This window comes from Oncorhynchus clarkii, chromosome 13 (genome assembly GCF_045791955.1).
Source record: "Oncorhynchus clarkii lewisi isolate Uvic-CL-2024 chromosome 13, UVic_Ocla_1.0, whole genome shotgun sequence".
NCBI classification, from domain to species: Eukaryota; Metazoa; Chordata; class Actinopteri; order Salmoniformes; family Salmonidae; genus Oncorhynchus; species Oncorhynchus clarkii.
Window position 1 is genome coordinate 6,003,431 of NC_092159.1, and position 14,177 is coordinate 6,017,607.

The following is a 14,177-nucleotide window of genomic DNA, read 5'->3' on the forward strand; positions in this document are numbered from 1 at the left end:
CCTCCACATTGTATTTGTGTAGTCATTTAGAGATGGTGACATTAGGTCAGGACTGATAGATTCAGGTATGTTACTCCTGCTCCTGAACAGCCACAGCATCAGAGACAGCCCTGATCTTAAAGGACATGCTTTTCAGAGAGTAGTTTACCCCTTTCCAGTGATGCCAATAAAACTTCATATTAGCTAAAGAAGTTCCCTGATGTGGGGCGTACAGGGAGTTAGGGTTAGCATACGTACAGGCACCGTACCAGAATCCACCCATGTTGCGCCTGGCACAGTTGTCAGCCCAGGTATCTTGGTCTTTGTCGTAGGTGCTGAACTTCATGCCGTTGCTATACGACATGGAGTCCCCTGAGAATCAACCAACAGACAAGAGTATAGTAGCCTGGTAAAACCAACAGACAAGAGTATAGTAGCCTGGTAAAACCAACAGACAGAGTATAGTAGCCTGGTAAAACCAACAGACAAGAGTATAGTAGCCTGGTAAAACCAACAGACAGAGTAAAGTAGCCTGGTTATGTAGAATACCAAATAAAATGAAACAGTTCATATACTATCTACTCTATCTTAGTCTATGTATTACTCATCTCATATTCATATTCAAGGTATTGGAGTGGCCATCAGAAAGCCCTGACCTAAATCCTATAGATTATTTGTGGGTAGAACTGAAAAAGCGTGTGTGAGCAAGGAGGCCTTACAAACCTGACTCAGTTACACCAGCTCTGTCAGGAGGAATGGGCCAAAATTCACCCAACGTAATGTGGGAAGCTTGTGGAAGGCTACCCGAAACGTTTGACCCAAGTTGAAACAATTTAAAGGCAATGCTACCAAATACTAATTGAGTGTATGTAAACTTCTGACTCACTGGGAATTTGATGAAAGAAATACAAGCTGAAATAAATCTTTCTCTCTACTATTATTCTGACATTTAACATTCTTAAAATAAAGTGGTGATCCTAACTGACCTAAGAACAGGAAATGTTTATTTGGATTAAATGTCAGAAATGGTGAAAACTGCATTTAAATGTATTTGGCAAAGGTGTACGTAAACCTCCGACTTCAACTGTATATCATGTTTTGTTGAGCTTGAAAAATTATACAGGTGTGCCAATTAGCTTCTACAATTAGCATGCTTCTACAATTAGCATGCTTCTACAATTAGCATGCTTCTACAATTAGCATGCTTCTATTCCAAATGAAACAAGATGTTATTTTATGGGAGCTTATTTACTGGACTAAAGGGACATCCACACCAAGGACGATAATTATAATGGTAAATAAAACAAAAATCGTTCAAGTGAACGACAACAAAAAAAAAACTACAAAAAGTGTGGAGAATGATTTGATTTTATTTAACAAGTCAGTTAACAACTAATTCTTATTTTCAATGACAGCCTAGGAACAGTGGGTTAACTGCCTGTTCAGGGGCAGAACAACAGATTTGTACCTTGTCAGCTCGGGGGTTTGAACTTTACTAGTTCAGTTACTAGTCCAACGCTCTAACCACTAGGCTACCCTGCCTCTAACCACTAGGCTACCCTGATAAGGAGCTAAATAATTTGGATCATTTTCAGAGTGTTTTTTTTATGTCCCTCCGATGATAAAACGCTGACAATCAGTCAAAAATGTATTCTATTGAATTGTTCTTGGTTTTAGGTGCGCAAGGCTGATCGCATAGGGGAGAAGGCAGAGCGCATGGTAAGTTTGCCTGGACAACTGGGAATGTGTGAGTATATTGGTGGCCACAATAATTATTGGGGGAATTGGGAGAATGTTGATCCATGACAATCAGTGCATGAGAAGGCCATATTTTCCAATGGTAACCCAAATCAAATCAAATCAAATTGTATATACGTGTTTAGCAGATGTTATTGCGAGTGTAGAGAAATGCTTGTGCTTCTAGTTCCGACAGTGCAGCAATATCTAATAACTAAAATCTAACAATTTCACAACAAATACCGAATACACACAAATCTAAGTTAAGGAATGGAATTAAGAATGTATAAATATATGGAGGAGACTGAGATACAGTAGATAGTATAGAATACAGTATATGCATATGAGATGAGTAATGCATAGACTGAGATACAATAGATAGTATAGAATACAGTATATGCATATGAGATGAGTAATGCATAGACTGAGATACAATAGATAGTATAGAATACAGTATATACATATGAGATGAGTAATGCATAGACTGAGATACAGTAGATAGTATAGAATACAGTATATACATATGAGATGAGTAATGCATAGACTGAGATACAATAGATAGTATAGAATACAGTATATACATATGAGATGAGTAATGCATAGACTGAGATACAATAGATAGTATAGAATACAGTATATGCATATGAGATGAGTAATGCATAGACTGAGATACAATAGATAGTATAGAATACAGTATATACATATGAGATGAGTAATGCATAGACTGAGATACAATAGAGAGTATAGAATACAGTATATACATATGAGATGAGTAATGCATAGACTGAGATACAGTAGATAGTATAGAATACAGTATATACATATGAGATGAGTAATGCATAGACTGAGATACAATAGATAGTATAGAATACAGTATATACATATGAGATGAGTAATGCATAGACTGAGATACAATAGATAGTATAGAATACAGTATATACATATGAGATGAGTAATGCATAGACTGAGATACAATAGATAGTATAGAATACAGTATATACATATGAGATGAGTAATGCATAGACTGAGATACAGTAGATAGTATAGAATACAGTATATACATATGAGATGAGTAATGCATAGACTGAGATACAATAGATAGTATAGAATACAGTATATACATATGAGATGAGCCCTATCTGTTAACGCCGATACGGTCACGCCCTTATCTGTTTCACCTGTGTTTGTGTCTCCACCCACCTTCAGGTGTCGCCCATCCTCCCCATTATCCCCTGTGTATTTATACCGGTGTTCTCTGTTTGTCTGTTGCCAGTTAGTCTTGTTTGTCAAGTCCACCAGCGTTTTCCAGTCTCTTTTCTCGCCCTCCTTGTTTTGACCCTTGCCTGTCCTGACTCCGAGGCCGACAGCCCCTGACCCTTGCTTGTCCTGACTCCGAGGCCGCCAGCCTACCACTCTGCCTGCCCCTGACCCTGCCTGTCGACCTGTACCTTTGCCCCCCTCTGGATTAGTGACCTCTGCCTTACCCCTGACCCTGAGCCTGCCTGCCCCTGACCCTGAGCCTGCCTGCCCCTGACCCTGCCTGCCGACCTGTACCTTTGCCCCCCCCCCTCTGGATTAGTGACCTCTGTCTACCCTGACTATGAGCCTGCCTGCCGTCCGGTACCGTTGCCCCACATCTGGTTGACAGACCCCTGCCTGCCTTGACCTGTCTATTGCCCCTGGTGGATTATTAAACTATTATTTCTTTGACGTGGTCTGCATCTGGGTTTACCTTCATACCTGATAGAAATGGCTGATATATGAATGTTATCTGATGTTAGCAAGTTATGGATTTCATGAACCTTATTTCTAAGGCTACATATATTAATATTAATATGGGCTATTTTCAGCCCTTTCCTGGGTAGCTTAACAGAGACAGACATAATACTGAAAAGAGCAGACAAAGCAAGAGAAAAATATATACATTCAGCAGTCCATTAATCAATTGGAGTGTGTGTGTGTGTGCGTGTGTGTGTGTGTGTGTGTGTGTGTGTGTGTGTGTGTGTGTGTGTGTGTGTGTGTGCTGCGGGGTTGAGGCTATGAACCCATAGGCTTGGTTCTCTCATCCGTTCCAGGCTTCTGGGAGGGAGGGTGGACAATGAGACTGTCATAGCAGATGTACGCAATATGCCCACGTGCTCTGGCAGTTTTCATGGCTGGGATCAGTTCTTTTCTCTTCTGGCACACATATTCAGGATAGTCCTCGTTGAGGAAGATATACGTTCCTCACAAGTTCTTGGATCTTTCCAGAACAGCTACCTTGTCCTTGAACCTCAGGAACTTGACCTCTATCGGCCTGGGCCTATCACCTGGGCCGGTGGTGGGTTTTCCAGTCCTATGGGTGCGCTCCACCTCAATCTTGCTGTGGTTCTTCTTCAATTTCTCAGAGGTCATTTACCTCACTTTGTCCTCAGACTCCGTCCAGGTCTCATGTGGAGATTCTGCAATTCTGTCCACAACCATGTTGTTCCACCTTGACTGTCCCTCGAGATAGTCTAATTTATCTGTCATTGTTGTCATGGATTCACACACAGATCTGATGTCCTCTCCCAATGACTTACAGATTGCTGTAATCTTGTCGTTATCCTGTTTCAACTCATCGCGCTGATCCTGGGAGAACTGCACACTGTTCTTCAGGTCCCAGACTTCTATGGTCAGGTCGTCCATTCTTTTACTGGTAGAATCCACGAGTACTTGGACAAAACACCTGAAGCTATTTTCTCGTTGTTGTAACAACGACAACAGCTTGTAGGTCTCTTTTTGTTATTTTGAAAGATCCTTCACGTGTGTCACCACTGTCCTCAACGGTACTTCCGCCGGCTTTGGTCTTTGTAGCTAGCAACTTCGGTCACGCTGTTACTCCTCGCAGTTCCAGACAGAGCAGGTCACGGGGGAAATGTAAAACAACAAACGTCAGGGATCTAGACAGCCACAAACCCGGGACAATCCCCGGTCCCAGCCACAATGGCTAACCGCGTCATGGGCTGCGTTCAAGAAAACCTCGCTAGCTTGATATAAAGCCAAATAGCTCTTCAGACCCGTCCTTGGTTGGCAGGATCACTGGAAGGAGACAAGCAGTCCCAGCAACTGATGCGTCGCGGGATCTAAACTAAGAAGCTAGGTAGCTACCAAAAACTTATCAATACACTTTCAAACAACAAACTTTCCAATCAAACAAAACCAAGCTCTTCCTCGTTCCGTGTTCAACAGGAAGCAATGTTTTGGGAAGATCCTCAAAAGGTTCTACAGCTGCACCATTGAGATCATCCTGACTGGTTGCATCACTGCCTGGTATGTCAGAGGAAGGCCCTAAAAACTGTCAAAGACTCCAGCCACCCTAGTCATAGACTGTTCTCTCTGCTAATGCACGGCAAGCAGTGCTGGAGCGCCAAGTCTATGTCCAAGAGGCTTCTAAACAGCTTCTACCCCCAAGCCATAAAACTCCTGAACAGCAAATCAAATGGCTACCCAGAATATCTGCATTGCCTCCACCCTTTTATGCCGCTGCTACTCTTTGTTATTATCTATGCATAGTCACTTTAATAACTCTACCTACATGTACATATTACCTCAATTAAAAACTGCTCTTAAACGCTAGTAAAACCAAATGCATGCTTTTCAGCCATTCGCTGCCCTCTGGACGGTTCTGACTTAGAATATGTGGACAACTACAAATACCTAGGTGTCTGGCTAGACTGTAAACTCTCCTACCAGACTCATATTAAACATCTCCAATCCAAAATTGAATCTAGAATTGGCTTCCTATTTCACAACAAAGCCTCCTTCACTCATCCCGCCAAACATACCCTCGTAAAACTGACTATCCTACCGATCCTCGACTTCGACGATGTCATTTATAAAATAGCTTCCAATACTCTACTCAGCAAACTGGATGCAGTCTATCACAGTGCCATCCGTTTTGTCACCAAAGCCCCTTATACCACCCACCACTGCAACTTGTATGCTCTAGTCGGCTGGCCCTCGCTACATATTCGTCGCCAGACCCACTGGCTCCAGGTGATCTATAAGTCTATGCTAGGTAAAGCTCCTCATCGGAGCTTTAGCAGGTATATCTCACTGGTCATCCCCAAAGCCAACACCCCTTTGGCCGCCTTTCCTTCCAGTTCTCTGCTGGAACAAATTGCAAAAATCGTTGAAGCTTGGGACTTATATTTCCCTCACTAACTTTAAAGATCAGCTACAGTGCCTTGCGAAAGTATTCGGCCCCCTTGAACTTTGCGACCTTTTGCCACATTTCAGGCTTCAAACATAAAGATATAAAACTGTATTTTTTTGTGAAGAATCAACAACAAGTGGGACACAATCATGAAGTGGAACGACATTTATTGGATATTTCAAACTTTTTTAACAAATCAAAAACTGAAAAATTGGGCGTGCAAAATTATTCAGCCCCCTTAAGTTAATACTTTGTAGTGCCACCTTTTGATGCGATTACAGCTGTAAGTCGCTTTGGGTATGCCTCTATCAGTTTTGCACATCGAGAGACTGAAATTTTTTCCCATTCCTCCTTGCAAAACAGCTCGAGCTCAGTGAGGTTGGATGGAGAGCATTTGTGAAGAGCAGTTTTCAGTTCTTTCCACAGATTCTCGATTGGATTCAGGTCTGGATTTTGACTTGGCCATTCTAACACCTAGATATGTTTATTTTTGAACCATTCCATTGTAGATTTTGCTTTATGTTTTGGATCATTTTCTTGTTGGAAGACAAATCTCCGTCCCAGTCTCAGGTCTTTTGCAGACTCCATCAGGTTTTCTTCCAGAATGGTCCTGTATTTGGCTCCATCCATCTTCCCATCAATTGTAACCATCTTCCCTGTCCCTGCTGAAGAAAAGCAGGCCCAAACCATGATGCTGCCACCACCATGTTTGACAGTGGGGATGGTGTGTTCAGCTGTGTTGCTTTTACGCCAAACATAACGTTTTGCATTGTTGCCAAAAAGTTCAATTTTGGTTTCATCTGACCAGAGCACCTTCTTCCACATGTTTGGTGTGTCTCCCAGGTGGCTTGTGGCAAACTTTAAACTACACTTTTAATGGATATCTTTAAGAAATGGCTTTCTTCTTGCCACTCTTCCATAAAGGCCAGATTTGTGCAATATAAGACTGATTGTTGTCCTATGGACAGAGTCTCCCACCTCAGCTGTAGATCTCTGCAGTTCATCCAGAGTGATCATGGGCCTCTTGGCTGCATCTCTGATCAGTCTTCTCCTTGTATGAGCTGAAAGTTTAGAGGGACGGCCAGGTCTTGGTAGATTTGCAGTGGTCTGATACTCCTTCCATTTCAATATTATCGCTTGCACAGTGCTCCTTGGGATGTTTAAAGCTTGGGAAATCTTTTTGTATCTAAATCCGGCTTTAAACTTCTTCACAACAGTATATCGGACCTGCCTGGTGTGTTCCTTGTTCTTCATGATGCTCTCTGCGCTTTTAACGGACCTCTGAGACTATCACAGTGCAGGTGCATTTATACGGAGACTTGATCACACACAGGTGGATTGTATTTATCATCATTAGTCATTTAGGTCAACATTGGATCATTCAGAGATCCTCACTGAACTTCTGGAGAGAGTTTGCTGCACTGAAAGTAAAGGGGCTAAATAATTTTGCACGCCCAATTTTTCAGTTTTTGATTTGTTAAAAAAGTTTGAAATATCCAATAAATGTCGTTCCACTTCATGATTTTGTCCCACTTGTTGTTGATTCTTCACAAAAAAATACAGTTTTATATCTTTATGTTTGAAGCCTGAAATGTGGCAAAAGGTCGCAAAGTTCAAGGGGGCCGAATACTTTCGCAAGGCACTGTATCTGAGCAGCTTACCGATCACTGCAGCTGTACATAGCCCATCTGTAAAGAGCCAACCCAATCTACCTACCTCATCCCCATATTGTTTTTATTTACATTTCTGCTCTTTTGCACCCCAGTATTTCTACTTGCACATCATCAGCTGCTCATCTATCACTCCAAGTTGTAATTACTTTGCTACTATGGCCTATTTATTGCCTTACCTCCTCACGCCATTTGCACACACTGTATATAGACTTTATTTTTCTATTGTGTTATTGACTGTACGCTTGTTTATTCCATGTGTAACTGTGTTGTTGTTTGTGTCACACTGCTTTGCTTTATCTTGGCCAGGTCACAGTTGTAAATGAGAACTTGTTCTCCACTAGCCTACCTGGTTAAATTAAGGTGAAATAAAAAATAGAAAAATAAAATTACCTCAACTAACCGGTGCACATTGAGTCTGTACCGGTACCCCTGTATATAGTCTCGCTATTGTTATTTTACTGCATATTTTTTTAAACTGCATTCTTGGTTAGGGGCTTGTAAGTAAGTATTTCACTACGCATGTTGTATTCGGTGCATGTGACTAACACAATTTGATTTCATTTGACACTTGATTTGATTTGATTTGCGGCACCCTTTAGGAACTAAACACTATCGTGGAGAAATTACAAGATTATTTTATAATGCTGTTACTGCATGAAATGGTTGTTTTATGAAACAAAATAGGGTTCTTAGAACTCTATTGTGTCTGAACTGAGAGGAGCTTCTGAGATGGAACTCCAGCTACTGATTGATGATGGTCAGTAGAGCTGCTGAGATGGAACTCCAGCTACTGATTGATGATGGTCAGTAGAGCTGCTGAGATGGAACTCCAGCTACTGATTGATGATGGTCAGTAGAGCTGCTGAGATGGAACTCCAGCTACTGATTGATGATGGTCAGTAGAGCTGCTGAGATGGAACTCCAGCTACTGATTGATGATGGTCAGTAGAGCTGCTGAGATGGAACTCCAGCTACTGATTGATGATGGTCAGTAGAGCTGCTGAGATGGAACTCCAGCTACTGATTGATGATGGTCAGTAGAGCTTCTGTGATGGAACTCCAGTTACTGATTGATGATGGTCAGTAGAGCTGCTGAGATGGAACTCCAGCTACTGATTGATGATGGTCAGTAGAGCCTCTGAGATGGAACTCCAGCTACTGATTTATGATGGTCAGTAGAGCTGCTGAGATGGAACTCTAGCTACTGATTGATGATGGTCAGTAGAGCTGCTGAGATGGAACTCCAGCTACTGATTGATGATGGTCAGTAGAGCTGCTGAGATGGAACTCCAGCTACTGATTGATGATGGTCAGTAGAGCTGCTGAGATGGAACTCCAGCTACTGATTGATGATGGTCAGTAGAGCTGCTGAGATGGAACTCCAGCTACTGATTGATGATGGTCTTGTCCTCTCTCTCTCGGAGCCGCATTCCATAGAATGACTTGGTGTTTGTGTGCTGGAAGGTACCAGGATGGAGATGGCTCCGGTATGGATGATGATGAGAGGAACTTTGTTTTGGGGACCATGTTTTCGACACAATGAGAACAGTCTTTACAGCAGATACTGTCTACTGTCTTATTAATTTATTTCATACGAAATCTCACCTTGTGACCCATTCCACACATCTGTTATTTGTAAGGTAGACTAAGAGGGTGTATCTTTGCTATAAAAGATCTTTGTATCCTTTGTGTCGGGGCACTCAACGAATCACCTACAGGTTTGGTCGTCGACCAGCCATCGTTATCGCAGAGCACTCAATCGATAAACTTAATTTGCGTGTGTTGTATTGACCTGCTCCCTTATTAATACGTGAATAAAGATTTAGTTTAAGTGTAACTCTGACTTATGTAATAAGTTTGTCTCTCCTCCTTTGATGATACAGAAACGAGTCACCACAACACACACATAAGGGAAGAGTTATGATGTGACACCATAGGTGATGATGATGTTAAAGCTGAAGAAGAAGAAGAACTCACCTGCCCCTCCATCTACATAACTGCCCAGTCTCAGTGTGTATCCGTAGTTCTCAGGATCAATGGAGAAGGACGTGTATTTAGCATAAACTTTCCCTCCCTCAAAGTCCTCCATGTCCACTCTCAGCTCATTCTTCTTCCTCATCGTCAGGAGGAAGATGTTATCCAGACCTGACAAGAACAGAAAGCATAAAGGTCCTGTCACATTTCAGCCCTTTCCTTACATCCTATCCCCCTTTGTCTAGCTCCTAACCCCTTCCTCTAGCTCATAGCCCCTTCCCATAGCTCCTAGCCTCTTCCTCTAGCTCCTAGCCCCTTTTTCTTGCTCTAAGCCCCTGCCCCCAGTTTATAACCTCTTCCCCTAGCTTGTAGCCCCTTCCTTTATCATCTTGCACATTCCTCTAGCTCCTAGCCCCTTCCCATAGCTCCTAGCCCCTTCCTCTAGCTCCTAGCACCTTCCCATAGCTCCTAGCCCCTTCCCATAGCTCCTAACCCCTTCCTCTAGCTCCTAGCCCCTTCCCAAAGCTCATAGCTTCTTCCTCTAGCCCCTAGCCCCTTCCTCTAGCTCATAGCCCATTCCTTAGCTCATAGCCCATTCCTCTAGCTCCTATCCCCTTCCCATAGCCCCTAGCCCCTTCCTTTAGCTCCTAGCCCCTTCCTCTAGGTCATAGCACCTTCCCATAACTCCTAGCCACTTCCTCTAGCTCATAGCCCCTTCCTTTATCTCCTTGCCCAATCCTCTAGCCCCTAGCCCCTTCCTCTAGCTCCTAGCCCCTTCCTCTAGGTCATAGCACCTTCCCATAACTCCTAGCCACTTCCTCTAGCTCGTAGCCCCTTCCTTTATCTCCTTGCCCATTCCTCTAGCTCCTAGCCCATTCCTCTAGCTCCTAGCCCCTTCCTCTAGCTTGTAGCCCCTTCCTCTAGGTCATAGCACCTTCCCATAACTCCTAGCCACTTCCTCTAGCTCCTAGCCCCTTTCTCTAGCTCATAGCCCCTTCCCCTAGTTCCTAGCCTCTTCCCCTAGCTCATAGCCCCTTCCTTTACCTCCATGACCATTCATCTAGTTCCTAGCCCCTTCCCATAGCTCCTAGCCCCTTCCTCTAGCTCATAGCCCCTTCTATAGCTTCTAGCCCCTTCCTCTAGCTCCTAGCCCCTTCCCATAGCTCCTAGCCTCTTCCTCTAGCTCCTAGCCCCTTTCTCTAGCTCATGGCCCCTGCCATAGCTCCTAGCCCCTTCCCATAGCTCCTAACCCCCTCCTCTAGCTCCTAGCCCCTTCTCAAAGCTCATAGCTTCTTCCTCTAGCCCCTAGCCCCTTCCTCTAGCTCATAGCCCCTTCCTTAGCTCCTAGCCCATTCCTCTAGCTCCTATCCCCTTCCCATAGCCCCTATCCCCTTCCTTTAGCTCCTAGCCCATTCCTCTAGCTCATAGCCCCTTCCCATAGCTCCTAGCCTCTTCATCTAGCTCCTAGCCCCTTTCTCTAGCTCATAGCCCCTTCCCCTAGTTTCTAACCGCTTCCCCTAGCTCGTAGCCCCTTCCTTTATCTCCTTGCCCATTCCTCTAGCTCCTAGCCCCTTCCTCTAGCTTGTAGCCCCTTCCTCTAGGTCATAGCACCTTCCCATAACTCCTAGCCTCTTCCTCTAGCTCCTAGCCCCTTTCTCTAGCTCATAGCCCCTTCCCCTAGTTCCTAGCCTCTTCCCCTAGCTCGTAGGCCCTTCCTTTACCTCCATGCCCATTCATCTAGTTCATAGCCCCTTCCAATAGCTCCTAACCCCTTCCTCTAGCTCCTAGCCCCTTCCCATAGCTCCTAGCCTCTTCCTCTAGCTCCTAGCCCCTTCCTCTAGCTCCTAGCCCCTTCCATAGCTCCTAGCCCCTTTCCATAGCTCCTAGCTCCTTCCTCTAGCTCATAGCCCCTTCCTCTAGCTCATAGCCCCTTCCCATAGCTCATAGCCTCTGCCTCTAGCTCATAGCTCCTTCCTCTAGCTCCTAGCCCCTTCCTCTACATCATAGCCCCTTCCCATAGCTCCTAGCCTCTTCCTCTAGCTCGTAGCCCCTTTCTCTAGCTGATAGCCCCTTCCCCTAGCTCATAGCCCCTTCCTCTAGCTCATAGCCCCTTCCTCTAGCTCATAGCCCCTTCCTCTAGCTCCTAGCCCCTTCCTCTAGCTCATAGCCCCTTCCCATAGCTCATAGCCTCTTCCTCTAGCTCCTAGCCCCTTTCTCTAGCTCATAGCCCCTTCCCCTAGTTCCTAGCCTCTTCCCCTAGTTCGTAGCCCCTTCCTCTAGCTCCTAGTCCCATTCCTCTAGCTCATAGCCCCTTCCACAGCTCCTAGCCCCTTCTTCTAGCTCCTAGCCCCTTATTCTAGCTCCTAGCCCCATTCCTCTAGCTCATAGCCCCTTCCTCTAGCTCCTAGCCCAATTCCTTTAGTTCATTGCCCCTTCCTCTAGCTCCTAGCCCAATTCCTTTAGTTCATAGCCCCTTCCTCTAGCTCATAGCCCCTTCCTCTAGCTCATAGCCCCTTCCTCTAACTCATAGCCCCTTCCTCTAACTCATAGACCCCTCCTCTAGCTCATAGCCCCTTTCCCTTGGAAGGAGGACTCACCCAGCCAGTATTCTCCAGCCACGTTCCCAAAGCCAGATTTGTAGTTTTCCCAGGGTCTGAAGAAGTTCTCTGTTCCATCCATTCTCCTCTGGAACACCTGAGAGAGAGAGAGAGAGAGAGAGAGAGAGAGAGAGAGAAGCAGAGAAGGACAGGGAGAGGGAGTTAGGGACACATATTAGAGACATATTTCCCTCAGATTACACAGATCCACAAAGAATTCTAAAACAAATACAATTTTGATAAACTCCCATATCTACTGGGTGAAATACCACAGTGTGACATCACAGCAGCACAATTTGTGACCTGCTGCCACAAGAAAAGGGCAACCAGTGAAGAACAAACACCGTTGTAAATACAACCCATATTTATGTTGATTTATTTTCCCTTTTGAACTTTAACTATTTGCACATCATTATAACACTGTATGTAGACATAATATGACATTTTAAACATCTTTATTATTTTGGAACTTTTGTTTGTTATCTACTTCACTTGCTTTGGCAATGTAAACATATGTTTCCATGACAACAAAGCCCTTAAATTGAAAATGTAATTGATAAGTGAAGGGAGAGCGACACTGAGAGAAAGACAAGGAGGGAAACAGAGATAATATTATCATACATTTTGCACAACAAACACATCATAAACATCACATATGATCTATAAAGGTCTCTACTCACAGTCCACCTCCCTCCCTCCGTGTTCATGTCACAGTAGACATGTAAGGGGGTGGTGGGACCCCCAGGGTAGATGGTGTACACCCCACTGGGTTTGGTGTTGTCATATTGATAGAGTTCATCACAGTCTAGAGGGAGGTAGAACTGAGAGAGGACGGCTACAGGAGCCAGCAGAGACAGGAGCAAAAAGACCTGGGAGACAGGGACAGGGAAAACGTTCACACAACATTCAAACAACATTTAAAAAAACATGAAAACAACATTTAGTCACTGTTCAATGCTGTCAGTGCAGTACATGCAGCAAAACAACCCAGAGTAGAGATACACACATAACCTCACATGACATTCACACAACTTTAGATCCACACATAACATTCAGACAACTTTAGACCCACACATAACCTCACATAACATTCAGACAACTTTAGACCCACACATAACCTCACATAACATTCAGACAACTTTAGATCCACACATAACATTCAGATAACTTTAGATACACACATAACCTCACATAACATTCAGACAACTTTAGACCCACACGTAACCTCACATAACATTCAGACTTTTAAAACGGTAGAATAAAATGTTTTGAATTATCCACTTACTTTGCATGGACATGGTACATATCATATCAGTGTTAATAGTTAAGTCATACCTTCATCCTGAAGAGTGGGTAGTGGTAGACTGTGCTGTGTGTCTGTCTGTCTTATAGCCCCTAACCAAGGCTGCACTACCTGGTCTAAACTAGACGTGGTGGGAACCACACACCTGTCTGTCTGGCTTATAGCCCCTAACCAAGGCTGCACTACCTGGTCTAAACTAGACGTGGTGGGAACCACACACCTGTCTGTCTGGCTTATAGCCCCTAACCAAGGCTGCACTACCTGGTCTAAACTAGACGTGGTGGGAACCACACACCTGTCTGTCTGGCTTATAGCCCCTAACCAAGGCTGCACTACATGGTCTAAACTAGAAGTGGTGGGAACCACACGCCTGTTTGGTTGTCTTTATGTGTCTGCGTGTGTGTGTGGATATGTAGCTGGGGAGAGGGAGAGGGGGACAGGGTGAGAGGGTGGGGGAGTGGGGGACAGGGTGAGAGGGTGGGGGAGTGGGGGACAGGGTGAGAGGGAGGGGGAGTGGGGGACAGGGGGAGAAGGGCACAGGGGGAGAGGGAGAGGGAGAGGGAGAGGGAAGGGGTGAGACAGGGACAGGGGAGCGGGAGAGGGGATAGGGGGAGAGGGAAAGAGGGGGAGAAGGGGAGGGGGAGAGGGGTAAAGGGAGGAGGAGGGGGCATGTGCAGAACAGGGGGAGTTATGGGAGTGCCTCTTTCTATCTCTCCCCGCCCACCACCATGTCTATC

At 44.6% G+C, this 14,177-nt stretch overlaps 1 protein-coding gene across 1 annotated transcript; it reads right to left on the reverse strand.

Moving 5' to 3' along the window:
- Positions 1-70: 70 nt before the first annotated feature.
- LOC139424205 (microfibril-associated glycoprotein 4-like) lies at positions 71-13,478 on the reverse strand. Its single transcript, XM_071175884.1, has 5 exons — positions 13,473-13,478; positions 12,818-13,006; positions 12,138-12,234; positions 9,544-9,711; positions 71-351 (listed from the first exon to the last, which is right to left on the reverse strand). The coding sequence occupies exons 1-5, from the start codon at positions 13,476-13,478 to the stop codon at positions 71-73; spliced, it is 741 nt and encodes a 246-aa protein (XP_071031985.1).
- Between the last annotated feature and the right edge of the window lie 699 nt (positions 13,479-14,177).

What these genes read in the sequence shown, in the direction of transcription:
- LOC139424205 (XM_071175884.1), bottom strand. An exon ending in CGGAGGGAGGGAGGTGGACT is followed by an intron (nt 12,235 to 12,817) that starts GTGAGTAGAGAC and finishes TCTCTCTCTCAG; the next exon opens with GTGTTCCAGAGGAGAATGGA. An exon ending in TTATGTAGATGGAGGGGCAG is followed by an intron (nt 352 to 9,543) that starts GTGAGTTCTTCT and finishes GTTGATTCTCAG; the next exon opens with GGGACTCCATGTCGTATAGC.